Source organism: Gavia stellata, unplaced genomic scaffold (assembly GCF_030936135.1).
Source record: "Gavia stellata isolate bGavSte3 unplaced genomic scaffold, bGavSte3.hap2 HAP2_SCAFFOLD_494, whole genome shotgun sequence".
NCBI classification, from domain to species: domain Eukaryota; kingdom Metazoa; phylum Chordata; class Aves; order Gaviiformes; family Gaviidae; genus Gavia; species Gavia stellata.
Genome location: NW_026776989.1, coordinates 36,132 through 63,823, shown reverse-complemented (window position 1 = coordinate 63,823; position 27,692 = coordinate 36,132). Strand labels below are relative to the sequence as shown.

Genomic DNA, 27,692 nt, shown 5'->3' with positions numbered 1-27,692 from the left:
GAGGAGAACACAGGAGCTGGCAAGCTTCAGCTCCCACTTCCTGGGAGATCCCTGGGCACCTTGTTGAGTGGGGGGTGTGACACGGTCCAGGATTACCCGGCAGCCTTGGTGGGACTGGCAGAGGCTTCGGAGACATGGGTGTCAGGCTGGGGAGGAGCAGGGCAGTGGGTCGGTGGGCCTGCCAGCACTCGAGGGGAAGAGGGCAGTGCTGACCCTCTGGCAAAACCGGGAGCTGTCCTTTTGGCAGAGGGGAGGCTGCAGATTGCGCGTGGCAAAGGATGGGAGACCTGTTGTCAGCACTGGGTGTGAAAGGGGGAACAAGGCTCTACACATCCCTTTTGCAGCTAACGCAGAGCCTCCTGTGTACTGTTTCTACATGCCCGCCTAGAGAGACGGAGAGTGACCTGTCAGGAAACAGACCACATCTGCACGTAGAAACTCCACCTCTTCTAGCTGTGCTGGAGGAAATGCTGGCAGCCTGACTGGGGAGAGACCAGATCCCCGCAAGCCCTACGAGGAAGACTAAGTCAACGCAAGGAGAGCTGAAAAGCTGCTGAAGCACCGGCTTGTAGTTGGAAGCCACCAAGGGAGGTGGGCGAGGAATAGCCCACCTCTCTTCCTCGGCTGGGGGCGAGAGAGGTTGTAGCTGGAGACGTCTTGTGGCCAGAGGTGCACCGGGGAGAGATGGCAGGGAGGAGCACAGGGGCATGTGAGGAGCAACCTGTCACGCAGCCACCACCACCACTACCACACCTGCCACAGGGAGAGGGGCCCTTCTGAAGCAAGAGCCGCCAGCCAGGGAGGGCTCACGGGTGCTGCCGGACACAGAACCAGCTCCCAGTGCCACCACCACCACCAGCCAGTGTGGCCGGGGAGATGGACTCCTCACTTGGGCAGTGGTTGGGCTCCCCATCATCTGCAGGGCGTGCTCAAAGGCTGAGGAGGGCATTTGTGTGCGGGGATGCAGCAAGGCAGGCCCTGACGGCTGCTGGCCCTGCAGGAGCCAAGGACATCTTCCTCAGCTGCAAGGGACAGAGTCTTGACAGGAGCCCACTGCCTGTGCCTCACCCTCCCCTTCCCCCGGGAATGCCGATGGCTCTCCTTTGTGCCTGCAAGGTCTCCCCAGAGCGACACCTTTCTCTCTGGAAGCCAGGGAAAGCGTCCGGAGAGAGAAGGACCACGCAGAGGCCCAGGCTGGGATGCAGTAGAACTTTAATGAGTTGAAAGAGGGAAAGGAGGTCCTCTGAGTGGAGGCCACGGTGCAGGGAGCACCAGGCGTAGCTAGGAGTCTTTGCCCCTTGGCCAGGGTGGAGTTTGCGTTGTGGGCGTCTGCCTGTCGGCCTGCCTGCCTGCCCCCGAGAGGGAAACGGGCAGCAGGACCTTCCTCGCATGGGGCTTAGCAGGTGCTCACAGCCCAGGGGAGCAGAAGACAACAGAGAAAAGAGAGAGAGAGGAGGGAGTGAGAAACAGGCAGGTTAGACGAGGGCCGTGTTTTCAGAGAGCTCAGGCGTGCCTCTTCCTGCCTGCCTTTGCAGGTGGAGCCGTGGATGCTCAGCCCCTCTGAAAGCGATGGCCAGGATCTCCGTACTCAGGCCATTACCGTCTTCTGGGTGCCTGGGGGTCCTTCTGTGGGGCCGCCTGCAGCAGCTTTAGCAGGGGAGGCATGGTCTGGCGCAGTAGCGGCTGCCGAAGCAGGAGAGGTCACAGCACCCGGAGTTGATGGGCACTCCCTGACAGCTGAGGATGCTGCCAACAGCAGCGGAGGTGGAGGATCCCACAACGGTGTTCTGTGGGAAGGAGCTGAGGATGGGTCCGGGCAGGGTCACTACCACAGGGGAGGGCTCGATGACGACGGTGGAGTTCTGGCACTGCCTGACACAGGGCTCGTTGCAGCTGTTGGCCAGCGGGGTCGGGCAGCAGGGCTGACACGGCAGGCAGGGCTGGCACTGGTTGTTGCAGGACATGTTGCGGGGCTGGAGGTGCGCCTGCGAGAGAGGGCGGGGAGGAGCATGGGGCCGCGTGAGGAGCAGCCTGTCCGCCCACCATGAGGGAGCCAAGGCACGTGCTGGGTGGGGAGCTGGAGGCTATGCAGAGAGGCCCACGCGCCTCTTCGCCTGTCCCCCCGGGCACCGCGCAAAGAGAGACAGGCCTAGGAAAGCTCTTTCCTAGATAAGAGCCCAAGAGTCCCCCTCAGCCCAGACCCAGTCCCTCTCCACGCCACACCTTCTCCCCGCTTCCCCTCCCAGGACAGGCAGCCCCAAGACCCGGTATAGGACGGAGCTTCCAACTCACTTGCTTCCGAAGGAGAAGAAGGAGAGTGAAGCGGATGAGAGGGTGAAGAGCTGGGGTGGCTTTTATACTGGTCCTGCACTGCCCCAGGTCCAGAGGAAGCCTCTGTGGAAGCAACAATTTTCTGAGAAGCTCATCTGAAATGCAAAACATCCCAGCTAATGATACGGGCTGTGTTTTGGTTTCCTACACGGCTGCCTTTTCATTTCCTTGTTTGGCCATACCCACTCCCCCTTGAAGGCTCCTTTTCAGCGCTGGGGTGGGAGGCCCAAGGATTCCTGGGACAGGAGCGCATGGGTACCAGCACAAGATGAGTCCCAAGTGCCGGAGGGTTTGCTTGCAGGCCAGGGACACTGGCCTGGGGCACTCGCGTGAGCTTGTTTGCAGCCCCATTGACAGGAAGGGCCCTGCTGCTCCCAGGCCTGCAGTCCTCGCCTGCATGCCAAAAAGCTTCCGAGCAGGACGATGTGCCGTGTTCCCTTTCTCCCACCCTCCAAGCTCTCTCTGAGGGTCACTGGCCGTTGCCTCTGCAGGCAGCTGGTCAGCGCTGTTGCTTTTGACACTCTTCCTCCCAAAGCTGCTCCGGGGAGGCCTTGGTGCGCCTGTTGGGCCTCCTCCGCTCTCCGGGCTCTCTCTGGGGGTCCCCTGCCAACAACACCACCATCAGTGTGTCTGGGGCCTTGTCCTGCCCCAGGGTGCTCCAGCCCTGCCCTGCCAACAGGCTTCCCTGGGTGTCCTCGGCCCAGGCGAAGCCACTGTTGCCTGAGGCAGGGGTGCTTGCTTACCTGCCCTTGGGTGCCTACTGGAGCAGTGTGCAGGGAAATTTCACACAGGCATGAGGAAAAACTCTTCTACTGTGAGGTGTCCAAGCCCAGGAGATGTTGCCCAGGCAGCTTGTGGAGTCTCCATTCTTGGAGATATTCAGGACCACACGGGGCAGTGTCCTGATCAACCTGCACTTGTTGACCCTGCTCTGAGCAGGAGGGTTGGACCTGACCATCTCCAGAGGTGCCTTCCAGCCTCATCGATTCTTGGATTCTGGGCCTCGGTGTCGTGGTTTAAGCCCAGCTGGCAACTAAGCACCACACAGCCGCTCACTCACTCCCCCCAGGTGGGGTGGGGGAGAGAACCAGAAGAGTAAAAGTGAGAAAACTCGTGGGCTGAGATAAAAACAGTTTAATAGGTAGAGCAAAAAACACCGCGCGGAGAAGCAAAGCAAAAGAAGGAATTCATTCACCACTTCCCGTCGGCAGGCAGGTGTTCAGCTATCTGCAGGGAAGCAGGGCTCTATCACACGTAGCGGTTGCTCGGGAAGACAAACGCCATTATTCCGAGTGTCCCCACCTTCCTTCTTCCTCCCCCAGCTTTATATACTGAGCATGATGTCATATGGTATGGAATATCCCTTTGGTCAGTTGGGGTCAGCTGTCCCGGCTGTGTCCCCTCCCAACTTCCCGTGCACCCCCAGCCCACTCACTGGTGGGGTGGTGTGAGGAGCAGAAAAGGCCTTGGTGCTGTGTGAGCCCTGCTCAGCAGTAACTAAAACATTCCTGCTTTATCAACATTGTTTCCAGCCCAAATCCAAAACACAGCCCCATACAATCCAAAACACAGCCCCATACTAGCTGCTATGAAGAAAGTTAACCCCATCCCAGCCAAAACCAGCACACTCGGTGATCAGCCTCTCATTGGTCACGATGCTCAAGGTGCCGCTGCACTCTTCCGATCTGTGGAGAGGACAAGCTTCTTTGGCAGCTGTGCGGCCCAGCTCTTCCTGCTCGCAGTCACGGCCTATGACGGATCTGCGGCCATGTGCCAGCCCCAGGGGTCCCCGGTGTCATGCGAGGGAAGGTCTGAGGCATTGCAGTGGCAGGCCTGAGGGATGGGGCCACTCTCCCCTTGTTGGCACCAGTAGCACTCACCCGATATTTGCCCAACCGCAGCCCCAAGGTCATTCACTGCTTCTTCTGTGAGGTACCGCCCATGCTGGCCGGTGCTGAGAGCTGCTGGACTGGTGCGCTCCTTGTCTCCAAAGGTGGCGTCAAGTCCCCGGCATGCAACCTGGCCTTCTTGGGCTCCTGTGGGGTGAGTCAGCTCTCCACCAGGGCAGCAGATATGAGAAGAGAGACGCAAGGCACTTGCCACTTGGCTGTGGTTGTGCTGTTCTTCGGGCCATGGTCCCTCATCTTCACCTGCCTCACTACCAGCCTCTCCCGGGACAGAGGAGTGTCCGTCTTCATCTGTGCTGGTGCTGCCTCTCCTCAAGCCACTGATCCAGAGCCCAAAGAAATCCAAGGTGAGGGAAGCGGTAAGAAAGTTGGAAACAGAGTGGTATTCGCCAGGGTGTGCAAGGATGGTGGAAGGAGTGGGAGCATCCACTTGGGACAAGTTTCTTTCAGGAGCAGGGGAGGTGGGATGGAGAAGGAGGGCTTGCAACAACAGTGGAGAAGGATCCACACACTGGGTGGGAAACATGCAGAGGAGAAAAGGCAAGGCAAGGCAAGGCAAGGCAAGGCAAGGCAAGGCAAAGCGACGCAAGCCAAGGCAAAGCGACTCAAGCCAAGGCAAGGTCAGGCAATGCATGACAAGGCGAGGCGGGGCAATGCAGGGTCTAGAACTCTTCTGATGGGTGTCTTTCATGAGTTGTTCTCCACTCGCAGGGTTCCCTTGACTTTTCTTGTCGCAATGCCCAAGTGTAACAGCCATACGTGGAATTGCTCTGATGAAAAAAGCAATTTGCAGGCAGTATGTGTGATTGCCTTGATCACGGTGTGCATGGCTTCTGTGGTGAATGAATGGCTGCTCTGGAGGTGCGAGGTGGTGCAACCCAGCTCGTGCTTCCTTGGGACTTGGTTGTCGGTGGTAGGGCTCTGTGGGCACCTCACGCTACAGTCAGTGGGACCAACTGGTGAGCAAAGTCCATCCCACTACAAAGGACTGCTCATGGGGGAAGAGATCTGTGAAGAGGCTTGCCAGCTGCTCTACAGAGACAGGACTCTCTGGTCAAAACCGCTGGCATTTGCTCTGAGTTTTCCACGGCAGCCCCTCCACTTTGTGGGGACAGCAACTGGGTAGTTATGATACGAAAAGGCATGGAGAAGTCCAGAAGAGGAGGAGCTATCCTGTTGGGGGATTGCCGCTAAAATCCATGGCTGATGGATCATGCGCTACAGACAGCTGTTCCCCCCGGGACCCCGTTGACAATCTTTCTACCATTCCCAGTGTGCTGCCTTCCCCTCCTCCATACAAAACACAACCGGTGTCGTGGGTGGTGGCTTCAGCGCAGCGGCCTTCTCTCAGGTAATAAAGACAGACTTACCATGTGGGCAGAAAGCCCTGGGAAGAAGGAAGCAGTGCTGAATGTCCCGAGAAGTGCTGGATAGAGAGGGCGAGGTAGAGATTGGGACTGGCGTCCTCACGCAGGAGAAAAGCAGCACTGCTCGGCGTGGTGCTCTGACACGGATGCTGCCCTGTCTCTGGCTGTGCGCTGAGTGGCCAGAGAGGTCGACCGGGAGCCTTTTGCCCTGCTGGAAATGGCTGTGAGGGTTGTGTCCCGGCCCGCCTCCTTTGTCTCCTTCTGCTTGAGCACTGCAGTTCCAGTTGTGGGAACTGTCAGCAGGTTCCTACCTGCCTATCTTAGGTGCACGGCTCCCCCTGGGCAGCCTGGCCTGGAGTTTTACAAGAGGCAGCAGTTTTACAAGCAGGTAGGAGTGCCTGCAAGGATGTTCAGGGCCCTTGTGACCGAGAGGATTTTGAAAGGTCGAGCTGTGGCCTGGCTGCACCAGATGGAAGCTCCCAGCACTGGGAAACCTGGCCCTGGGGAGCCTGGGGCTCAGCGCAGGTGGCAGCTTGATTCCCTTAGTCTGGCCAAGCAAGTGCTTTAACCACTAGGCAATGTGCGTAGAAAAGCTCCCTGGGGCAGAGGTGTGAGATCCCAGGCAGCCCTCACAGTGTTTTGCTCCACCCTTTGCGCTGAGGTTTGGAGGCGGCTTTGAACTGGCAGAGAGAGGAGAACACAGGAGCTGGCAAGCTTCAGCTCCCACTTCCTGGGAGATCCCTGGGCACCTTGTTGAGTGGGGGGTGTGACACGGTCCAGGATTACCCGGCAGCCTTGGTGGGACTGGCAGAGGCTTCGGAGACATGGGTGTCAGGCTGGGGAGGAGCAGGGCAGTGGGTCGGTGGGCCTGCCAGCACTCGAGGGGGAAGAGGGCAGTGCTGACCCTCTGGCAAAACCGGGAGCTGTCCTTTTGGCAGAGGGGAGGCTGCGGATTGCGCGTGGCAAAGGATGGGAGACCTGTTGTCAGCACTGGGTGTGAAAGGGGGAACAAGGCTCTACACATCCCTTTTGCAGCTAACGCAGAGCCTCCTGTGTACTGTTTCTACATGCCCGCCTAGAGAGACGGAGAGTGACCTGTCAGGAAACAGACCACATCTGCACGTAGAAACTCCACCTCTTCTAGCTGTGCTGGAGGAAATGCTGGCAGCCTGACTGGGGAGAGACCAGATCCCCGCAAGCCCTACGAGGAAGACTAAGTCAACGCAAGGAGAGCTGAAAAGCTGCTGAAGCACCGGCTTGTAGTTGGAAGCCACCAAGGGAGGTGGGCGAGGAATAGCCCACCTCTCTTCCTCGGCTGGGGGCGAGAGAGGTTGTAGCTGGAGACGTCTTGTGGCCAGAGGTGCACCGGGGAGAGATGGCAGGGAGGAGCACAGGGGCATGTGAGGAGCAACCTGTCACGCAGCCACCACCACCACTACCACACCTGCCACAGGGAGAGGGGCCCTTCTGAAGCAAGAGCCGCCAGCCAGGGAGGGCTCACGGGTGCTGCCGGACGCAGAACCAGCTCCCAGCGCCACCACCACCACCAGCCAGTGTGGCCGGGGAGATGGACTCCTCACTTGGGCAGTGGTTGGGCTCCCCATCATCTGCAGGGCGTGCTCAAAGGCTGAGGAGGGCATTTGTGTGCAGGGATGCAGCAAGGCAGGCCCTGACGGCTGCTGGCCCTGCAGGAGCCAGGGACATCTTCCTCAGCTGCAAGGGACAGAGTCTTGACAGGAGCCCACTGCCTGTGCCTCACCCTCCCCTTCCCCCGGGAATGCCGATGGCTCTCCTTTGTGCCTGCAAGGTCTCCCCAGAGCGACACCTTTCTCTCTGGAAGCCAGGGAAAGCGTCCGGAGAGAGAAGGACCACGCAGAGGCCCAGGCTGGGATGCAGTAGAACTTTAATGAGTTGAAAGAGGGAAAGGAGGTCCTCTGAGTGGAGGCCACGGTGCAGGGAGCACCAGGCGTAGCTAGGAGTCTTTGCCCCTTGGCCAGGGTGGAGTTTGCGTTGTGGGCATCTGCCTGTCGGCCTGCCTGCCTGCCCCCGAGAGGGAAACGGGCAGCAGGACCTTCCTCGCATGGGGCTTAGCAGGTGCTCACAGCCCAGGGGAGCAGAAGACAACAGAGAAAAGAGAGAGAGAGGAGGGAGTGAGAAACAGGCAGGTTAGACGAGGGCCGTGTTTTCAGAGAGCTCAGGCGTGCCTCTTCCTGCCTGCCTTTGCAGGTGGAGCCGTGGATGCTCAGCCCCTCTGAAAGCGATGGCCAGGATCTCCGTACTCAGGCCATTACCGTCTTCTGGGTGCCTGGGGGTCCTTCTGTGGGGCCGCCTGCAGCAGCTTTAGCAGGGGAGGCATGGTCTGGCGCAGTAGCGGCTGCCGAAGCAGGAGAGGTCACAGCACCCGGAGCTGATGGGCACTCCCTGACAGCTGAGGATGCTGCCAACAGCAGCGGAGGTGGAGGATCCCACAACGGTGTTCTGTGGGAAGGAGCTGAGGATGGGTCCGGGCAGGGTCACTACCACAGGGGAGGGCTCGATGACGACGGTGGAGTTCTGGCACTGCCTGACACAGGGCTCGTTGCAGCTGTTGGCCAGCGGGGTCGGGCAGCAGGGCTGACACGGCAGGCAGGGCTGGCACTGGTTGTAGCAGGACATGTTGCGGGGCTGGAGGTGCGCCTGCGAGAGAGGGCGGGGAGGAGCATGGGGCCGCGTGAGGAGCAGCCTGTCCGCCCACCATGAGGGAGCCAAGGCACGTGCTGGGTGGGGAGCTGGAGGCTATGCAGAGAGGCCCACGCGCCTCTTCGCCTGTCCCCCCGGGCACCGCGCAAAGAGAGACAGGCCTAGGAAAGCTCTTTCCTAGATAAGAGCCCAAGAGTCCCCCTCAGCCCAGACCCAGTCCCTCTCCACGCCACACCTTCTCCCCGCTTCCCCTCCCAGGACAGGCAGCCCCAAGACCCGGTATAGGACGGAGCTTCCAACTCACTTGCTTCCGAAGGAGAAGAAGGAGAGTGAAGCGGATGAGAGGGTGAAGAGCTGGGGTGGCTTTTATACTGGTCCTGCACTGCCCCAGGTCCAGAGGAAGCCTCTGTGGAAGCAACAATTTTCTGAGAAGCTCATCTGAAATGCAAAACATCCCAGCTAATGATACGGGCTGTGTTTTGGTTTCCTACACGGCTGCCTTTTCATTTCCTTGTTTGGCCATACCCACTCCCCCTTGAAGGCTCCTTTTCAGCGCTGGGGTGGGAGGCCCAAGGATTCCTGGGACAGGAGCGCATGGGTACCAGCACAAGATGAGTCCCAAGTGCCGGAGGGTTTGCTTGCAGGCCAGGGACACTGGCCTGGGGCACTCGCGTGAGCTTGTTTGCAGCCCCATTGACAGGAAGGGCCCTGCTGCTCCCAGGCCTGCAGTCCTCGCCTGCATGCCAAAAAGCTTCCGAGCAGGACGATGTGCCGTGTTCCCTTTCTCCCACCCTCCAAGCTCTCTCTGAGGGTCACTGGCCGTTGCCTCTGCAGGCAGCTGGTCAGCGCTGTTGCTTTTGACACTCTTCCTCCCAAAGCTGCTCCGGGGAGGCCTTGGTGCGCCTGTTGGGCCTCCTCCGCTCTCCGGGCTCTCTCTGGGGGTCCCCTGCCAACAACACCACCATCAGTGTGTCTGGGGCCTTGTCCTGCCCCAGGGTGCTCCAGCCCTGCCCTGCCAACAGGCTTCCCTGGGTGTCCTCGGGCGAGTCCACAGTTGCTCCTGTGTAGGCAGGGGTGCTTGCTTACCTGCCCTTGGGTGCCTACTGGAGCAGTGTGCAGGGAAATTTCACACAGGCATGAGGAAAAACTCTTCTACTGTGAGGTGTCCAAGCCCAGGAGATGTTGCCCAGGCAGCTTGTGGAGTCTCCATTCTTGGAGATATTCAGGACCACACGGGGCAGTGTCCTGATCAACCTGCACTTGTTGACCCTGCTCTGAGCAGGAGGGTTGGACCTGACCATCTCCAGAGGTGCCTTCCAGCCTCATCGATTCTTGGATTCTGGGCCTCGGTGTCGTGGTTTAAGCCCAGCTGGCAACTAAGCACCACACAGCCGCTCACTCACTCCCCCCAGGTGGGGTGGGGGAGAGAACCAGAAGAGTAAAAGTGAGAAAACTCGTGGGCTGAGATAAAAACAGTTTAATAGGTAGAGCAAAAAACACCGCGCGGAGAAGCAAAGCAAAAGAAGGAATTCATTCACCACTTCCCGTCGGCAGGCAGGTGTTCAGCTATCTGCAGGGAAGCAGGGCTCTATCACACGTAGCGGTTGCTCGGGAAGACAAACGCCATTATTCCGAGTGTCCCCACCTTCCTTCTTCCTCCCCCAGCTTTATATACTGAGCATGATGTCATATGGTATGGAATATCCCTTTGGTCAGTTGGGGTCAGCTGTCCCGGCTGTGTCCCCTCCCAGCTTCCCGTGCACCCCCAGCCCACTCACTGGTGGGGTGGTGTGAGGAGCAGAAAAGGCCTTGGTGCTGTGTGAGCCCTGCTCAGCAGTAACTAAAACATTCCTGCTTTATCAACATTGTTTCCAGCCCAAATCCAAAACACAGCCCCATACAATCCAAAACACAGCCCCATACTAGCTGCTATGAAGAAAGTTAACCCCATCCCAGCCAAAACCAGCACACTCGGTGATCAGCCTCTCATTGGTCACGATGCTCAAGGTGCCGCTGCACTCTTCCGATCTGTGGAGAGGACAAGCTTCTTTGGCAGCTGTGCGGCCCAGCTCTTCCTGCTCGCAGTCACGGCCTATGACGGATCTGCGGCCATGTGCCAGCCCCAGGGGTCCCCGGTGTCATGCGAGGGAAGGTCTGAGGCATTGCAGTGGCAGGCCTGAGGGATGGGGCCACTCTCCCCTTGTTGGCACCAGTAGCACTCACCCGATATTTGCCCAACCGCAGCCCCAAGGTCATTCACTGCTTCTTCTGTGAGGTACCGCCCATGCTGGCCGGTGCTGAGAGCTGCTGGACTGGTGCGCTCCTTGTCTCCAAAGGTGGCGTCAAGTCCCCGGCATGCAACCTGGCCTTCTTGGGCTCCTGTGGGGTGAGTCAGCTCTCCACCAGGGCAGCAGATATGAGAAGAGAGACGCAAGGCACTTGCCACTTGGCTGTGGTTGTGCTGTTCTTCGGGCCATGGTCCCTCATCTTCACCTGCCTCACTACCAGCCTCTCCCGGGACAGAGGAGTGTCCGTCTTCATCTGTGCTGGTGCTGCCTCTCCTCAAGCCACTGATCCAGAGCCCAAAGAAATCCAAGGTGAGGGAAGCGGTAAGAAAGTTGGAAACAGAGTGGTATTCGCCAGGGTGTGCAAGGATGGTGGAAGGAGTGGGAGCATCCACTTGGGACAAGTTTCTTTCAGGAGCAGGGGAGGTGGGATGGAGAAGGAGGGCTTGCAACAACAGTGGAGAAGGATCCACACACTGGGTGGGAAACATGCAGAGGAGAAAAGGCAAGGCAAGGCAAGGCAAGGCAAGGCAAGGCAAGGCAAAGCGACGCAAGCCAAGGCAAAGCGACTCAAGCCAAGGCAAGGTCAGGCAATGCATGACAAGGCGAGGCGGGGCAATGCAGGGTCTAGAACTCTTCTGATGGGTGTCTTTCATGAGTTGTTCTCCACTCGCAGGGTTCCCTTGACTTTTCTTGTCGCAATGCCCAAGTGTAACAGCCATACGTGGAATTGCTCTGATGAAAAAAGCAATTTGCAGGCAGTATGTGTGATTGCCTTGATCACGGTGTGCATGGCTTCTGTGGTGAATGAATGGCTGCTCTGGAGGTGCGAGGTGGTGCAACCCAGCTCGTGCTTCCTTGGGACTTGGTTGTCGGTGGTAGGGCTCTGTGGGCACCTCACGCTACAGTCAGTGGGACCAACTGGTGAGCAAAGTCCATCCCACTACAAAGGACTGCTCATGGGGGAAGAGATCTGTGAAGAGGCTTGCCAGCTGCTCTACAGAGACAGGACTCTCTGGTCAAAACCGCTGGCATTTGCTCTGAGTTTTCCACGGCAGCCCCTCCACTTTGTGGGGACAGCAACTGGGTAGTTATGATACGAAAAGGCATGGAGAAGTCCAGAAGAGGAGGAGCTATCCTGTTGGGGGATTGCCGCTAAAATCCATGGCTGATGGATCATGCGCTACAGACAGCTGTTCCCCCCGGGACCCCGTTGACAATCTTTCTACCATTCCCAGTGTGCTGCCTTCCCCTCCTCCATACAAAACACAACCGGTGTCGTGGGTGGTGGCTTCAGCGCAGCGGCCTTCTCTCAGGTAATAAAGACAGACTTACCATGTGGGCAGAAAGCCCTGGGAAGAAGGAAGCAGTGCTGAATGTCCCGAGAAGTGCTGGATGGAGAGGGCGAGGTAGAGATTGGGACTGGCGTCCTCACGCAGGAGAAAAGCAGCACTGCTCGGCATGGTGCTCTGACACGGATGCTGCCCTGTCTCTGGCTGTGCGCTGAGTGGCCAGAGAGGTCGACCGGGAGCCTTTTGCCCTGCTGGAAATGGCTGTGAGGGTTGTGTCCCGGCCCGCCTCCTTTGTCTCCTTCTGCTTGAGCACTGCAGTTCCAGTTGTGGGAACTGTCAGCAGGTTCCTACCTGCCTATCTTAGGTGCACGGCTCCCCCTGGGCAGCCTGGCCTGGAGTTTTACAAGAGGCAGCAGTTTTACAAGCAGGTAGGAGTGCCTGCAAGGATGTTCAGGGCCCTTGTGACCAAGAGGATTTTGAAAGGTCGAGCTGTGGCCTGGCTGCACCAGATGGAAGCTCCCAGCACTGGGAAACCTGGCCCTGGGGAGCCTGGGGCTCAGCGCAGGTGGCAGCTTGATTCCCTTAGTCTGGCCAAGCAAGTGCTTTAACCACTAGGCAATGTGCGTAGAAAAGCTCCCTGGGGCAGAGGTGTGAGATCCCAGGCAGCCCTCACAGTGTTTTGCTCCACCCTTTGCGCTGAGGTTTGGAGGCGGCTTTGAGCTGGCAGAGAGAGGAGAACACAGGAGCTGGCAAGCTTCAGCTCCCACTTCCTGGGAGATCCCTGGGCACCTTGTTGAGTGGGGGGTGTGACACGGTCCAGGATTACCCGGCAGCCTTGGTGGGACTGGCAGAGGCTTCGGAGACATGGGTGTCAGGCTGGGGAGGAGCAGGGCAGTGGGTCGGTGGGCCTGCCAGCACTCGAGGGGGAAGAGGGCAGTGCTGACCCTCTGGCAAAACCGGGAGCTGTCCTTTTGGCAGAGGGGAGGCTGCGGATTGCGCGTGGCAAAGGATGGGAGACCTGTTGTCAGCACTGGGTGTGAAAGGGGGAACAAGGCTCTACACATCCCTTTTGCAGCTAACGCAGAGCCTCCTGTGTACTGTTTCTACATGCCCGCCTAGAGAGACGGAGAGTGACCTGTCAGGAAACAGACCACATCTGCACGTAGAAACTCCACCTCTTCTAGCTGTGCTGGAGGAAATGCTGGCAGCCTGACTGGGGAGAGACCAGATCCCCGCAAGCCCTACGAGGAAGACTAAGTCAACGCAAGGAGAGCTGAAAAGCTGCTGAAGCACCGGCTTGTAGTTGGAAGCCACCAAGGGAGGTGGGCGAGGAATAGCCCACCTCTCTTCCTCGGCTGGGGGCGAGAGAGGTTGTAGCTGGAGACGTCTTGTGGCCAGAGGTGCACCGGGGAGAGATGGCAGGGAGGAGCACAGGGGCATGTGAGGAGCAACCTGTCACGCAGCCACCACCACCACTACCACACCTGCCACAGGGAGAGGGGCCCTTCTGAAGCAAGAGCCGCCAGCCAGGGAGGGCTCACGGGTGCTGCCGGACACAGAACCAGCTCCCAGTGCCACCACCACCACCAGCCAGTGTGGCCGGGGAGATGGACTCCTCACTTGGGCAGTGGTTGGGCTCCCCATCATCTGCAGGGCGTGCTCAAAGGCTGAGGAGGGCATTTGTGTGCGGGGATGCAGCAAGGCAGGCCCTGACGGCTGCTGGCCCTGCAGGAGCCAAGGACATCTTCCTCAGCTGCAAGGGACAGAGTCTTGACAGGAGCCCACTGCCTGTGCCTCACCCTCCCCTTCCCCCGGGAATGCCGATGGCTCTCCTTTGTGCCTGCAAGGTCTCCCCAGAGCGACACCTTTCTCTCTGGAAGCCAGGGAAAGCGTCCGGAGAGAGAAGGACCACGCAGAGGCCCAGGCTGGGATGCAGTAGAACTTTAATGAGTTGAAAGAGGGAAAGGAGGTCCTCTGAGTGGAGGCCACGGTGCAGGGAGCACCAGGCGTAGCTAGGAGTCTTTGCCCCTTGGCCAGGGTGGAGTTTGCGTTGTGGGCGTCTGCCTGTCGGCCTGCCTGCCTGCCCCCGAGAGGGAAACGGGCAGCAGGACCTTCCTCGCATGGGGCTTAGCAGGTGCTCACAGCCCAGGGGAGCAGAAGACAACAGAGAAAAGAGAGAGAGAGGAGGGAGTGAGAAACAGGCAGGTTAGACGAGGGCCGTGTTTTCAGAGAGCTCAGGCGTGCCTCTTCCTGCCTGCCTTTGCAGGTGGAGCCGTGGATGCTCAGCCCCTCTGAAAGCGATGGCCAGGATCTCCGTACTCAGGCCATTACCGTCTTCTGGGTGCCTGGGGGTCCTTCTGTGGGGCCGCCTGCAGCAGCTTTAGCAGGGGAGGCATGGTCTGGCGCAGTAGCGGCTGCCGAAGCAGGAGAGGTCACAGCACCCGGAGTTGATGGGCACTCCCTGACAGCTGAGGATGCTGCCAACAGCAGCGGAGGTGGAGGATCCCACAACGGTGTTCTGTGGGAAGGAGCTGAGGATGGGTCCGGGCAGGGTCACTACCACAGGGGAGGGCTCGATGACGACGGTGGAGTTCTGGCACTGCCTGACACAGGGCTCGTTGCAGCTGTTGGCCAGCGGGGTCGGGCAGCAGGGCTGACACGGCAGGCAGGGCTGGCACTGGTTGTTGCAGGACATGTTGCGGGGCTGGAGGTGCGCCTGCGAGAGAGGGCGGGGAGGAGCATGGGGCCGCGTGAGGAGCAGCCTGTCCGCCCACCATGAGGGAGCCAAGGCACGTGCTGGGTGGGGAGCTGGAGGCTATGCAGAGAGGCCCACGCGCCTCTTCGCCTGTCCCCCCGGGCACCGCGCAAAGAGAGACAGGCCTAGGAAAGCTCTTTCCTAGATAAGAGCCCAAGAGTCCCCCTCAGCCCAGACCCAGTCCCTCTCCACGCCACACCTTCTCCCCGCTTCCCCTCCCAGGACAGGCAGCCCCAAGACCCGGTATAGGACGGAGCTTCCAACTCACTTGCTTCCGAAGGAGAAGAAGGAGAGTGAAGCGGATGAGAGGGTGAAGAGCTGGGGTGGCTTTTATACTGGTCCTGCACTGCCCCAGGTCCAGAGGAAGCCTCTGTGGAAGCAACAATTTTCTGAGAAGCTCATCTGAAATGCAAAACATCCCAGCTAATGATACGGGCTGTGTTTTGGTTTCCTACACGGCTGCCTTTTCATTTCCTTGTTTGGCCATACCCACTCCCCCTTGAAGGCTCCTTTTCAGCGCTGGGGTGGGAGGCCCAAGGATTCCTGGGACAGGAGCGCATGGGTACCAGCACAAGATGAGTCCCAAGTGCCGGAGGGTTTGCTTGCAGGCCAGGGACACTGGCCTGGGGCACTCGCGTGAGCTTGTTTGCAGCCCCATTGACAGGAAGGGCCCTGCTGCTCCCAGGCCTGCAGTCCTCGCCTGCATGCCAAAAAGCTTCCGAGCAGGACGATGTGCCGTGTTCCCTTTCTCCCACCCTCCAAGCTCTCTCTGAGGGTCACTGGCCGTTGCCTCTGCAGGCAGCTGGTCAGCGCTGTTGCTTTTGACACTCTTCCTCCCAAAGCTGCTCCGGGGAGGCCTTGGTGCGCCTGTTGGGCCTCCTCCGCTCTCCGGGCTCTCTCTGGGGGTCCCCTGCCAACAACACCACCATCAGTGTGTCTGGGGCCTTGTCCTGCCCCAGGGTGCTCCAGCCCTGCCCTGCCAACAGGCTTCCCTGGGTGTCCTCGGGCGAGTCCACAGTTGCTCCTGTGTAGGCAGGGGTGCTTGCTTACCTGCCCTTGGGTGCCTACTGGAGCAGTGTGCAGGGAAATTTCACACAGGCATGAGGAAAAACTCTTCTACTGTGAGGTGTCCAAGCCCAGGAGATGTTGCCCAGGCAGCTTGTGGAGTCTCCATTCTTGGAGATATTCAGGACCACACGGGGCAGTGTCCTGATCAACCTGCACTTGTTGACCCTGCTCTGAGCAGGAGGGTTGGACCTGACCATCTCCAGAGGTGCCTTCCAGCCTCATCGATTCTTGGATTCTGGGCCTCGGTGTCGTGGTTTAAGCCCAGCTGGCAACTAAGCACCACACAGCCGCTCACTCACTCCCCCCAGGTGGGGTGGGGGAGAGAACCAGAAGAGTAAAAGTGAGAAAACTCGTGGGCTGAGATAAAAACAGTTTAATAGGTAGAGCAAAAAACACCGCGCGGAGAAGCAAAGCAAAAGAAGGAATTCATTCACCACTTCCCGTCGGCAGGCAGGTGTTCAGCTATCTGCAGGGAAGCAGGGCTCTATCACACGTAGCGGTTGCTCGGGAAGACAAACGCCATTATTCCGAGTGTCCCCACCTTCCTTCTTCCTCCCCCAGCTTTATATACTGAGCATGATGTCATATGGTATGGAATATCCCTTTGGTCAGTTGGGGTCAGCTGTCCCGGCTGTGTCCCCTCCCAACTTCCCGTGCACCCCCAGCCCACTCACTGGTGGGGTGGTGTGAGGAGCAGAAAAGGCCTTGGTGCTGTGTGAGCCCTGCTCAGCAGTAACTAAAACATTCCTGCTTTATCAACATTGTTTCCAGCCCAAATCCAAAACACAGCCCCATACAATCCAAAACACAGCCCCATACTAGCTGCTATGAAGAAAGTTAACCCCATCCCAGCCAAAACCAGCACACTCGGTGATCAGCCTCTCATTGGTCACGATGCTCAAGGTGCCGCTGCACTCTTCCGATCTGTGGAGAGGACAAGCTTCTTTGGCAGCTGTGCGGCCCAGCTCTTCCTGCTCGCAGTCACGGCCTATGACGGATCTGCGGCCATGTGCCAGCCCCAGGGGTCCCCGGTGTCATGCGAGGGAAGGTCTGAGGCATTGCAGTGGCAGGCCTGAGGGATGGGGCCACTCTCCCCTTGTTGGCACCAGTAGCACTCACCCGATATTTGCCCAACCGCAGCCCCAAGGTCATTCACTGCTTCTTCTGTGAGGTACCGCCCATGCTGGCCGGTGCTGAGAGCTGCTGGACTGGTGCGCTCCTTGTCTCCAAAGGTGGCGTCAAGTCCCCGGCATGCAACCTGGCCTTCTTGGGCTCCTGTGGGGTGAGTCAGCTCTCCACCAGGGCAGCAGATATGAGAAGAGAGACGCAAGGCACTTGCCACTTGGCTGTGGTTGTGCTGTTCTTCGGGCCATGGTCCCTCATCTTCACCTGCCTCACTACCAGCCTCTCCCGGGACAGAGGAGTGTCCGTCTTCATCTGTGCTGGTGCTGCCTCTCCTCAAGCCACTGATCCAGAGCCCAAAGAAATCCAAGGTGAGGGAAGCGGTAAGAAAGTTGGAAACAGAGTGGTATTCGCCAGGGTGTGCAAGGATGGTGGAAGGAGTGGGAGCATCCACTTGGGACAAGTTTCTTTCAGGAGCAGGGGAGGTGGGATGGAGAAGGAGGGCTTGCAACAACAGTGGAGAAGGATCCACACACTGGGTGGGAAACATGCAGAGGAGAAAAGGCAAGGCAAGGCAAGGCAAGGCAAGGCAAGGCAAGGCAAAGCGACGCAAGCCAAGGCAAAGCGACTCAAGCCAAGGCAAGGTCAGGCAATGCATGACAAGGCGAGGCGGGGCAATGCAGGGTCTAGAACTCTTCTGATGGGTGTCTTTCATGAGTTGTTCTCCACTCGCAGGGTTCCCTTGACTTTTCTTGTCGCAATGCCCAAGTGTAACAGCCATACGTGGAATTGCTCTGATGAAAAAAGCAATTTGCAGGCAGTATGTGTGATTGCCTTGATCACGGTGTGCATGGCTTCTGTGGTGAATGAATGGCTGCTCTGGAGGTGCGAGGTGGTGCAACCCAGCTCGTGCTTCCTTGGGACTTGGTTGTCGGTGGTAGGGCTCTGTGGGCACCTCACGCTACAGTCAGTGGGACCAACTGGTGAGCAAAGTCCATCCCACTACAAAGGACTGCTCATGGGGGAAGAGATCTGTGAAGAGGCTTGCCAGCTGCTCTACAGAGACAGGACTCTCTGGTCAAAACCGCTGGCATTTGCTCTGAGTTTTCCACGGCAGCCCCTCCACTTTGTGGGGACAGCAACTGGGTAGTTATGATACGAAAAGGCATGGAGAAGTCCAGAAGAGGAGGAGCTATCCTGTTGGGGGATTGCCGCTAAAATCCATGGCTGATGGATCATGCGCTACAGACAGCTGTTCCCCCCGGGACCCCGTTGACAATCTTTCTACCATTCCCAGTGTGCTGCCTTCCCCTCCTCCATACAAAACACAACCGGTGTCGTGGGTGGTGGCTTCAGCGCAGCGGCCTTCTCTCAGGTAATAAAGACAGACTTACCATGTGGGCAGAAAGCCCTGGGAAGAAGGAAGCAGTGCTGAATGTCCCGAGAAGTGCTGGATAGAGAGGGCGAGGTAGAGATTGGGACTGGCGTCCTCACGCAGGAGAAAAGCAGCACTGCTCGGCGTGGTGCTCTGACACGGATGCTGCCCTGTCTCTGGCTGTGCGCTGAGTGGCCAGAGAGGTCGACCGGGAGCCTTTTGCCCTGCTGGAAATGGCTGTGAGGGTTGTGTCCCGGCCCGCCTCCTTTGTCTCCTTCTGCTTGAGCACTGCAGTTCCAGTTGTGGGAACTGTCAGCAGGTTCCTACCTGCCTATCTTAGGTGCACGGCTCCCCCTGGGCAGCCTGGCCTGGAGTTTTACAAGAGGCAGCAGTTTTACAAGCAGGTAGGAGTGCCTGCAAGGATGTTCAGGGCCCTTGTGACCAAGAGGATTTTGAAAGGTCGAGCTGTGGCCTGGCTGCACCAGATGGAAGCTCCCAGCACTGGGAAACCTGGCCCTGGGGAGCCTGGGGCTCAGCGCAGGTGGCAGCTTGATTCCCTTAGTCTGGCCAAGCAAGTGCTTTAACCACTAGGCAATGTGCGTAGAAAAGCTCCCTGGGGCAGAGGTGTGAGATCCCAGGCAGCCCTCACAGTGTTTTGCTCCACCCTTTGCGCTGAGGTTTGGAGGCGGCTTTGAGCTGGCAGAGAGAGGAGAACACAGGAGCTGGCAAGCTTCAGCTCCCACTTCCTGGGAGATCCCTGGGCACCTTGTTGAGTGGGGGGTGTGACACGGTCCAGGATTACCCGGCAGCCTTGGTGGGACTGGCAGAGGCTGGGGAGACATGGGTGTCAGGCTGGGGAGGAGCAGGGCAGTGGGTCGGTGGGCCTGCCAGCACTCGAGGGGGAAGAGGGCAGTGCTGACCCTCTGGCAAAACCGGGAGCTGTCCTTTTGGCAGAGGGGAGGCTGCAGATTGCGCGTGGCAAAGGATGGGAGACCTGTTGTCAGCACTGGGTGTGAAAGGGGGAACAAGGCTCTACACATCCCTTTTGCAGCTAACGCAGAGCCTCCTGTGTACTGTTTCTACATGCCCGCCTAGAGAGACGGAGAGTGACCTGTCAGGAAACAGACCACATCTGCACGTAGAAACTCCACCTCTTCTAGCTGTGCTGGAGGAAATGCTGGCAGCCTGACTGGGGAGAGACCAGATCCCCGCAAGCCCTACGAGGAAGACTAAGTCAACGCAAGGAGAGCTGAAAAGCTGCTGAAGCACCGGCTTGTAGTTGGAAGCCACCAAGGGAGGTGGGCGAGGAATAGCCCACCTCTCTTCCTCGGCTGGGGGCGAGAGAGGTTGTAGCTGGAGACGTCTTGTGGCCAGAGGTGCACCGGGGAGAGATGGCAGGGAGGAGCACAGGGGCATGTGAGGAGCAACCTGTCACGCAGCCACCACCACCACTACCACACCTGCCACAGGGAGAGGGGCCCTTCTGAAGCAAGAGCCGCCAGCCAGGGTGGGCTCACGGGTGCTGCCGGACACAGAACCAGCTCCCAGCGCCACCACCACCACCAGCCAGTGTGGCCGGGGAGATGGACTCCTCACTTGGGCAGTGGTTGGGCTCCCCATCATCTGCAGGGCGTGCTCAAAGGCTGAGGAGGGCATTTGTGTGCGGGGATGCAGCAAGGCAGGCCCTGACGGCTGCTGGCCCTGCAGGAGCCAGGGACATCTTCCTCAGCTGCAAGGGACAGAGTCTTGACAGGAGCCCACTGCCTGTGCCTCACCCTCCCCTTCCCCCGGGAATGCCGATGGCTCTCCTTTGTGCCTGCAAGGTCTCCCCCGAGCGACACCTTTCTCTCTGGAAGCCAGGGAAAGCGTCCGGAGAGAGAAGGACCACGCAGAGGCCCAGGCTGGGATGCAGTAGAACTTTAATGAGTTGAAAGAGGGAAAGGAGGTCCTCTGAGTGGGGGCCACGGTGCAGGGAGCACCAGGCGTAGCTAGGAGTCTTTGCCCCTTGGCCAGGGTGGAGTTTGCATTGTGGGCGTCTGCCTGCCGGCCTGCCTGCCTGCCCCCGAGAGGGAAACGGGCAGCAGGACCTTCCTCGCATGGGGCTTAGCAGGTGCTCACAGCCCAGGGGAGCAGAAGACAACAGAGAAAAGAGAGAGAGAGGAGGGAGTGAGAAACAGGCAGGTTAGACGAGGGCCGTGTTTTCAGAGAGCCCAGGCGTGCCTCTTCCTGCCTGCCTTTGCAGGTGGAGCCGTGGATGCTCAGCCCCTCTGAAAGCGATGGCCAGGATCTCCGTACTCAGGCCATTACCGTCTTCTGGGTGCCTGGGGGTCCTTCTGTGGGGCCGCCTGCAGCAGCTTTAGCAGGGGAGGCATGGTCTGGCGCAGTAGCGGCTGCCGAAGCAGGAGAGGTCACAGCACCCGGAGCTGATGGGCACTCCCTGACAGCTGAGGATGCTGCCAACAGCAGCGGAGGTGGAGGATCCCACAACGGTGTTCTGTGGGAAGGAGCTGAGGATGGGTCCGGGCAGGGTCACCACCACAGGGGAGGGCTCGATGACGACGGTGGAGTTCTGGCACTGCCTGACACAGGGCTCGTTGCAGCTGTTGGCCAGTGGGGTCGGGCAGCAGGGCTGACACGGCAGGCAGGGCTGGCACTGGTTGTTGCAGGACATGTTGCGGGGCTGGAGGTGCGCCTGCGAGAGAGGGCGGGGAGGAGCATGGGGCCGCGTGAGGAGCAGCCTGTCCGCCCACCATGAGGGAGCCAAGGCACGTGCTGGGTGGGGAGCTGGAGGCTATGCAGAGAGGCCCACGCGCCTCTTCGCCTGTCCCCCCGGGCACCGCGCAAAGAGAGACAGGCCCAGGAAAGCTCTTTCCTAGACAAGAGCCCAAGAGTCCCCCTCAGCCCAGACCCAGTCCCTCTCCACGCCACACCTTCTCCCCGCTTCCCCTCCCAGGACAGGCAGCCCCAAGACCCGGTATAGGACGGAGCTTCCAACTCACTTGCTTCCGAAGGAGAAGAAGGAGAGTGAAGCGGATGAGAGGGTGAAGAGCTGGGGTGGCTTTTATACTGGTCCTGCACTGCCCCAGGTCCAGAGGAAGCCTCTGTGGAAGCAACAATTTTCTGAGAAGCTCATCTGAAATGCAAAACATCCCAGCTAATGATACGGGCTGTGTTTTGGTTTCCTACACGGCTGCCTTTTCATTTCCTTGTTTGGCCGTACCCACTCCCCCTTGAAGGCTCCTTTTCAGCGCTGGGGTGGGAGGCCCAAGGATTCCTGGGACAGGAGCACATGGGTGCCAGCACAAGATGAGTCCCAAGTGCCGGAAGGGTTGCTTGCAGACCAGGGACACTGGCCTGGGGCACTTGTGTGAGCTTGTTTGCAGCCCCATTGACAGGAAGGGCCCTGCTGCTCCCAGGCCTGCAGTCCTCGCCTGCATGCCAAAAAGCTTCCGAGCAGGACGATGTGCCGTGTTCCCTTTCTCCCACCCTCCAAGCTCTCTCTGAGGGTCACTGGCCGTTGCCTCTGCAGGCGGCTGGTCAGCGCTGTTGCTTTTGACACTCTTCCTCCCAAAGCTGCTCCGGGGAGGCCTCGGTGCGCCTGTTGGGCCTCCTCCGCTCTCCGGGCTCTCTCTGGGGGTCCCCTGCCAACAACACCACCATCAGTGTGTCTGGGGCCTTGTCCTGCCCCAGAGTCCTCCAGCCCTGCCCTGCCAACAGGCTTCCCTGGGTGTCCTCGGGCGAGTCCACAGTTGCTCCTGTGTAGGCAGGGGTGCTTGCTTACCTGCCCTTGGGTGCCTACTGGAGCAGTGTGCAGGGAAATTTCACACAGGCATGAGGAAAAACTCTTCTACTGTGAGGTGTCCAAGCCCAGGAGATGTTGCCCAGGCAGCTTGTGGAGTCTCCATACTTGGAGATATTCAGGACCACACGGGGCAGTGTCCTGATCAACCTGCACTTGTTGACCCTGCTCTGAGCAGGAGGGTTGGACCTGACCATCTCCAGAGGTGCCTTCCAGCCTCATCGATTCTTGGATTCTGGGCCTCGATGATCAGCCACTCATTGGTCACGATGCTCAAGGTGCCGCTGCACTCTTCCGATCTGTGGAGAGGACAAGCTTCTTTGGCAGCTGTGCGGCCCAGCTCTTCCTGCTCGCAGTCACGGCCTATGACGGATCTGCGGCCATGTGCCAGCCCCAGGGGTCCCCGGTGTCATGCGAGGGAAGGTCTGAGGCATTGCAGTGGCAGGCCTGAGGGATGGGGCCACTCTCCCCTTGTTGGCACCAGTGGCACTCACCCGATGTTTGCCCAACCGCAGCCCCAAGGTCATTCACTGCTGCTTCTGTGAGGTACCGCCCATGCTGGCCGGTGCTGAGAGCTGCTGGACTGGTGCGCTCCTTGTCTCCAAAGGTGGCATCAAGTCCCCGGCATGCAACCTGGCCTTCTTGGGCTCCTGTGGGGTGAGTCAGCTCTCCACCAGGGCAGCAGATATGAGAAGAGAGACGCAAGGCACTTGCCACTTGGCTGTGGTTGTGCTGTTCTTCGGGCCATGGTCCCTCATCTTCACCTGCCTCACTACCAGCCTCTCCCGGGACAGAGGAGTGTCCGTCTTCATCTGTGCTGGTGCTGCCTCTCCTCAAGCCACTGATCCAGAGCCCAAAGAAATCCAAGGTGAGGGAAGCGGTAAGAAAGTCGGAAACAGGACTGGGAGCATCCACTTGGGGCAAGTTTCTTTCAGGAGCAGGGGAGGTGGGATGGAGAAGGAGGGCTTGCAACAACAGTGGAGAAGGATCCACACACTGGGTGGGAAACATGCAGAGGAGAAAAGGCAAGGCAAGGCAAGGCAAAGCGACGCAAGCCAAGGCAAAGCGACTCAAGCCAAGGCAAGGTCAGGCAATGCATGACAAGGCGAGGCGGGGCAATGCAGGGTCTAGAAGTCTTCTGATGGGTGTCTTTCATGAGTTGTTCTCCACTCGCAGGGTTCCCTTGACTTTTCTTGACGCAATGCCCAAGTGTAACAGCCATACGTGGAATTGCTCTGATGAAAAAAGCAATTTGCAGGCAGTATGTGTGATTGCCTTGATCACGGTGTGCATGGCTTCTGTGGTGAATGAATGGCTGCTCTGGAGGTGCGAGGTGGTGCAACCCAGCTCGTGCTTCCTTGGGACTTGGTTGTCGGTGGTAGGGCTCTGTGGGCACCTCACGCTACAGTCAGTGGGACCAATTGGTGAGCAAAGTCCATCCCACTACAAAGGACTGCTCATGGGGGAAGAGATCTGTGAAGAGGCTTGCCAGCTGCTCTACAGAGACAGGACTCTCTGGTCAAAACCGCTGGCATTTGCTCTGAGTTTTCCACGGCAGCCCCTCCACTTTGTGGGGACAGCAACTGGGTAGTTATGATACGAAAAGGCATGGAGAAGTCCAGAAGAGGAGGAGCTATCCTGTTGGGGGATCGCCGCTAAAATCCATGGCTGATGGATCATGCGCTACAGACAGCTGTTCCCCCCGGGACCCCGTTGACAATCTTTCTACCATTCCCAGTGTGCTGCCTTCCCCTCCTCCATACAAAACACAACCGGTGTCATGGGTGGTGGCTTCAGCGCAGCGGCCTTCTCTCAGGTAATAAAGACAGACTTACCATGTGGGCAGAAAGCCCTGGGAAGAAGGAAGCAGTGCTGAATGTCCCGAGAAGTGCTGGATGGAGAGGGCGAGGTAGAGATTGGGACTGGCGTCCTCACGCAGGAGAAAAGCAGCACTGCTCGGCATGGTGCTCTGACACGGATGCTGCCCTGTCTCTGGCTGTGCGCTGAGTGGCCAGAGAGGTCGACCGGGAGCCTTTTGCCCTGCTGGAAATGGCTGTGAGGGTTGTGTCCCGGCCCGCCTCCTTTGTCTCCTTCTGCTTGAGCACTGCAGTTCCAGTTGTGGGAACTGTCAGCAGGTTCCTACCTGCCTATCTTAGGTGCACGGCTCCCCCTGGGCAGCCTGGCCTGGAGTTTTACAAGAGGCAGCAGTTTTACAAGCAGGTAGGAGTGCCTGCAAGGATGTTCAGGGCCCTTGTGACCAAGAGGATTTTGAAAGGTCGAGCTGTGGCCTGGCTGCACCAGATGGAAGCTCCCAGCACTGGGAAACCTGGCCCTGGGGAGCCTGGGGCTCAGCGCAGGTGGCAGCTTGATTCCCTTAGTCTGGCCAAGCAAGTGCTTTAACCACTAGGCAATGTGCGTAGAAAAGCTCCCTGGGGCAGAGGTGTGAGATCCCAGGCAGCCCTCACAGTGTTTTGTTCCACCCTTTGCGCTGAGGTTTGGAGGCGGCTTTGAGCTGGCAGAGAGAGGAGAACACAGGAGCTGGCAAGCTTCAGCTCCCACTTCCTGGGAGATCCCTGGGCACCTTGTTGAGTGGGGGGTGTGACACGGTCCAGGATTACCCGGCAGCCTTGGTGGGACTGGCAGAGGCTTCGGAGACATGGGTGTCAGGCTGGGGAGGAGCAGGGCAGTGGGTCGGTGGGCCTGCCAGCACTCGAGGGGGAAGAGGGCAGTGCTGACCCTCTGGCAAAACCGGGAGCTGTCCTTTTGGGAGAGGGGAGGCTGCAGATGGCGCGTGGCAAAGGATGGGAGACCTGTTGTCAGCACTGGGTGTGAAAGGGGGAAGAAGGCCGCTTGCCACTTAGCTGCGGTTGTGCTGTTTTTCGGGGAGCACGCAACTCCCTTTGTTCATGTAGGGCTTCAGTGATAACTTCCTGACCCTATTGATAGAGCAGCCGATGAGGAGAGGTGCTCTGCTGGACCTCATACTCACTAAAAAGGAAAGTCAAAAGCAGTGGCACTGCATGCAGTGACCTTGAAATGGTAGCATTCAGGATCCTGTGAAGAGGGAGCAGGGCAAAAACGAAGAAGAAAGCCCTGGACTTCAGGAGAGCAGATTTTGGCCTTTCAGAGATCTGCTCAGAAATGGCCCATGTGATAAGGCCCTGGAGGGAAGAGGATCACAAAAAAGCTGGTTAATATTCAAGGATCCTCTCCTCCAAGCTCTAAAGCAGCTCATCCCAAGTATGTAAGCGGCAAAAGAACAACTAGGGGAAATGTGGGCCCACTGCTGAATAGGGCAGAGCCTCTGGTGACAGAGGACATGAATTTCTTCTTCATCTCAGTCTTCACTTGCAAGACCAATCTTCTGGAATCCCAGGCCCCACAGACCAGGGGAAAAGTCTGGAGCAAGGAAGACATACCCTTGGTAGAAGAGGATCAGGTTAGACAATACTTAAGCAAACTGGACATACAGAAGTCCATGGGCCCTGACGGGGCACACCCACAAGTGTTGAGGGAGCTGGCTGATGTCATTGTGAGGCCACTCTCAATAATCTTTGAATGATCATAGTGATTGGGAGAGGTGTCTGAGGACTGGAGGAAAGCAAGTGACACTCTCATCTTGAAAAAGGCCAAAAGGAGATGTGGGGCAGCTCCAGAATCCCCATGGAAGGAAAGGGCTGTTCCTGGCATGCTCTCCCAGTGGAGTCCTCACCTGCCTAGCTAGAAACACCTGCTCTTCTGCACATGCCTGCTTGGCCATTGGGGATTTCATGGGTTTTGCCCCACTGCAGTTTTACACTTGCCCCTGGGGTCCCCAGTTTTCTGAAGATAGTACTATTTTTTCTGGGAATAAAGGTCCTCACTATTTCTGCCAGTTGTCTCCTTCCAGTGGTGTCTGCAAACACTGTTCTGCATCATCCCACAGAGCCTGGCTGTGTCCTGTTCTAGTAGAACAACCTTCAACCACAGCAAGGAACCTATCTCCAGCAGGTCTTCAGGATTGCCACAGTCCCAGAGGTGACAAGGACATCTTATTCCATGGGTGAAAGACAAGGGGTTGGCAGAATATGGATGAGGGATACCTCCCACACAACAGGGAGCATATGGGGTACTCATCGATGTGCTACATGGAGTGGTGTGAATGGCACAGCCCTGCACCCTGGAGCAGGAAGGAGATGTGAAGGGAAGGGTTGATGGGAAACTGGGGAAGACCCCCCTTTTAGAACCACTTCCAGGATGACCATATGCAACAGCCACTGCAATGATAAGCTCTGATCATTTCAGTTCATTCTGAATTCGAGTTTTCTCCCAAAAAGCTCCAAAAAATCATTATTGTAATGTTTCTCCACTCTCCCACACTAAGGTTGGGAGCATTAAGGCTTCAGGATGTCCTGAATATGTGAAGGGTACCAAGGCTGATGGACCCTTGGCCAGACAAGGAAATCCTCTCCTTAGAGACCACTCCTGAGATGGACAGAAGGAGGAATTTGCCCAAACCAGGAAGTGGGATAAAGGCTGTGAGAAAAGAGGGAGTGTGTGTGTGTGTGTGTGTGTGTGTGAAGTTATGACTGGGTTTCAGAGGGGAGAATTTGTCCACACACCCTGACTGGCAGAAAGACGTTAAATTCCAAAAAGAAAGGGACATGTCTGAGGGAACCTCCCCAGCAGCCCCCTCACCCTACAACCACTGTAAGACACAGCAGCTCTTCTGTTACTGTGGTAGTGCCACAGCTCTCAAAAACAGTGAGTACCCTGTGAGGAGGGACTGGGGAAACAGCAGGGGCTGAGATGAGAAGGTGAGAAAGGGAATTTTGGAAGCATGTTGTGAAGCCTCAAGAGTAACAAGGAGGAAGGCTTTGGAGTAATTCATCATGAACAGAAGGGACAAATTGTCACCTAGCCCTTGTCAGGCTGATTCTACCGAAGTCAGTGAACTACTGAAGTCAGTGAACTTTAGGCCCTTGATTTTTTGGAGATGACAAATGGGTATCATATGGTCTTCAATGAGTAGATCATAATTGCTCCTGAGGGATGCTCACCTAAGAAGGCATCTGTCTCACCAGAGCTTAGCTTTCCTCTGCAAAGACATCAGCAGCTCTCATCCAGCATTCCCTACTCTTTCCAAATACAAACTCTGAATTCTCCATCCAAGGGTTTGCATCACAGCTAAAAGGCAGCATGAGCCTTCATTATAACCTCTCCCCAATGAGACCTGGGGATAATTTTCCTTACAAGGAGGTAGCCAAGCAGGCAACTCAGAAATGTTGCATCCAGGAATCTCAGCCCATAGGGTGCAGCAAAACTCTCTCACTGCTGCTCCAGACAGACTTCCTTGTGACTGCAGTGTACTGATATAAGGCACTAGGGTTAGTGTTTGTTATGATCCTGGTAAGAAAAGCACTCAGAGTCCAGAAGGGATTGGTTAAAATGCCATTTATTGGACCTATCACAAGAAAGAAAAAGAGGATTGACACTCTTAGATCCTTTCAGATGCTGGGAACCACAAGTTGTATAGCATCAGACAGACCTCCAGTCAAGGCATGGCACAGAAAAATAGACTAGATTTCTCTGCACAATTTCCCCTCCACTTTTAGGAAGAAAAGTTTGGAGAAAGAGACTGATTCAGACCACAGTGAAAGAGTTCATACTTCTGGGACTTTTCTCAATCCCACAGACACCAGTATTCCTCTCTGTGGTGTTCCTGCACCTCTC

At 57.8% G+C, this 27,692-nt stretch overlaps 4 protein-coding genes across 4 annotated transcripts; all 4 read right to left on the bottom strand.

Annotated features, from left to right (window-relative positions):
• Positions 1 to 1,649: 1,649 nt before the first annotated feature.
• LOC132321568 (feather keratin Cos1-1/Cos1-3/Cos2-1-like) lies at positions 1,650 to 1,964 on the bottom strand. Its single transcript, XM_059835062.1, has one exon. The coding sequence runs from the start codon at positions 1,962 to 1,964 to the stop codon at positions 1,650 to 1,652; it is 315 nt and encodes a 104-aa protein (XP_059691045.1).
• A 5,981-nt stretch (positions 1,965 to 7,945) lies between these two features.
• LOC132321567 (feather keratin Cos1-1/Cos1-3/Cos2-1-like) lies at positions 7,946 to 8,260 on the bottom strand. Its single transcript, XM_059835061.1, has one exon. It carries the CDS (start codon positions 8,258 to 8,260, stop codon positions 7,946 to 7,948), a length of 315 nt encoding a protein of 104 aa, XP_059691044.1.
• Positions 8,261 to 14,241: 5,981 nt separating this feature from the next.
• Positions 14,242 to 14,556, bottom strand: LOC132321569 (feather keratin Cos1-1/Cos1-3/Cos2-1-like). Its single transcript, XM_059835063.1, has one exon. It carries the CDS (start codon positions 14,554 to 14,556, stop codon positions 14,242 to 14,244), a length of 315 nt encoding a protein of 104 aa, XP_059691046.1.
• A 5,981-nt stretch (positions 14,557 to 20,537) lies between these two features.
• Positions 20,538 to 20,852, bottom strand: LOC132321576 (feather keratin Cos1-1/Cos1-3/Cos2-1-like). Its single transcript, XM_059835070.1, has one exon. It carries the CDS (start codon positions 20,850 to 20,852, stop codon positions 20,538 to 20,540), a length of 315 nt encoding a protein of 104 aa, XP_059691053.1.
• Between the last annotated feature and the right edge of the window lie 6,840 nt (positions 20,853 to 27,692).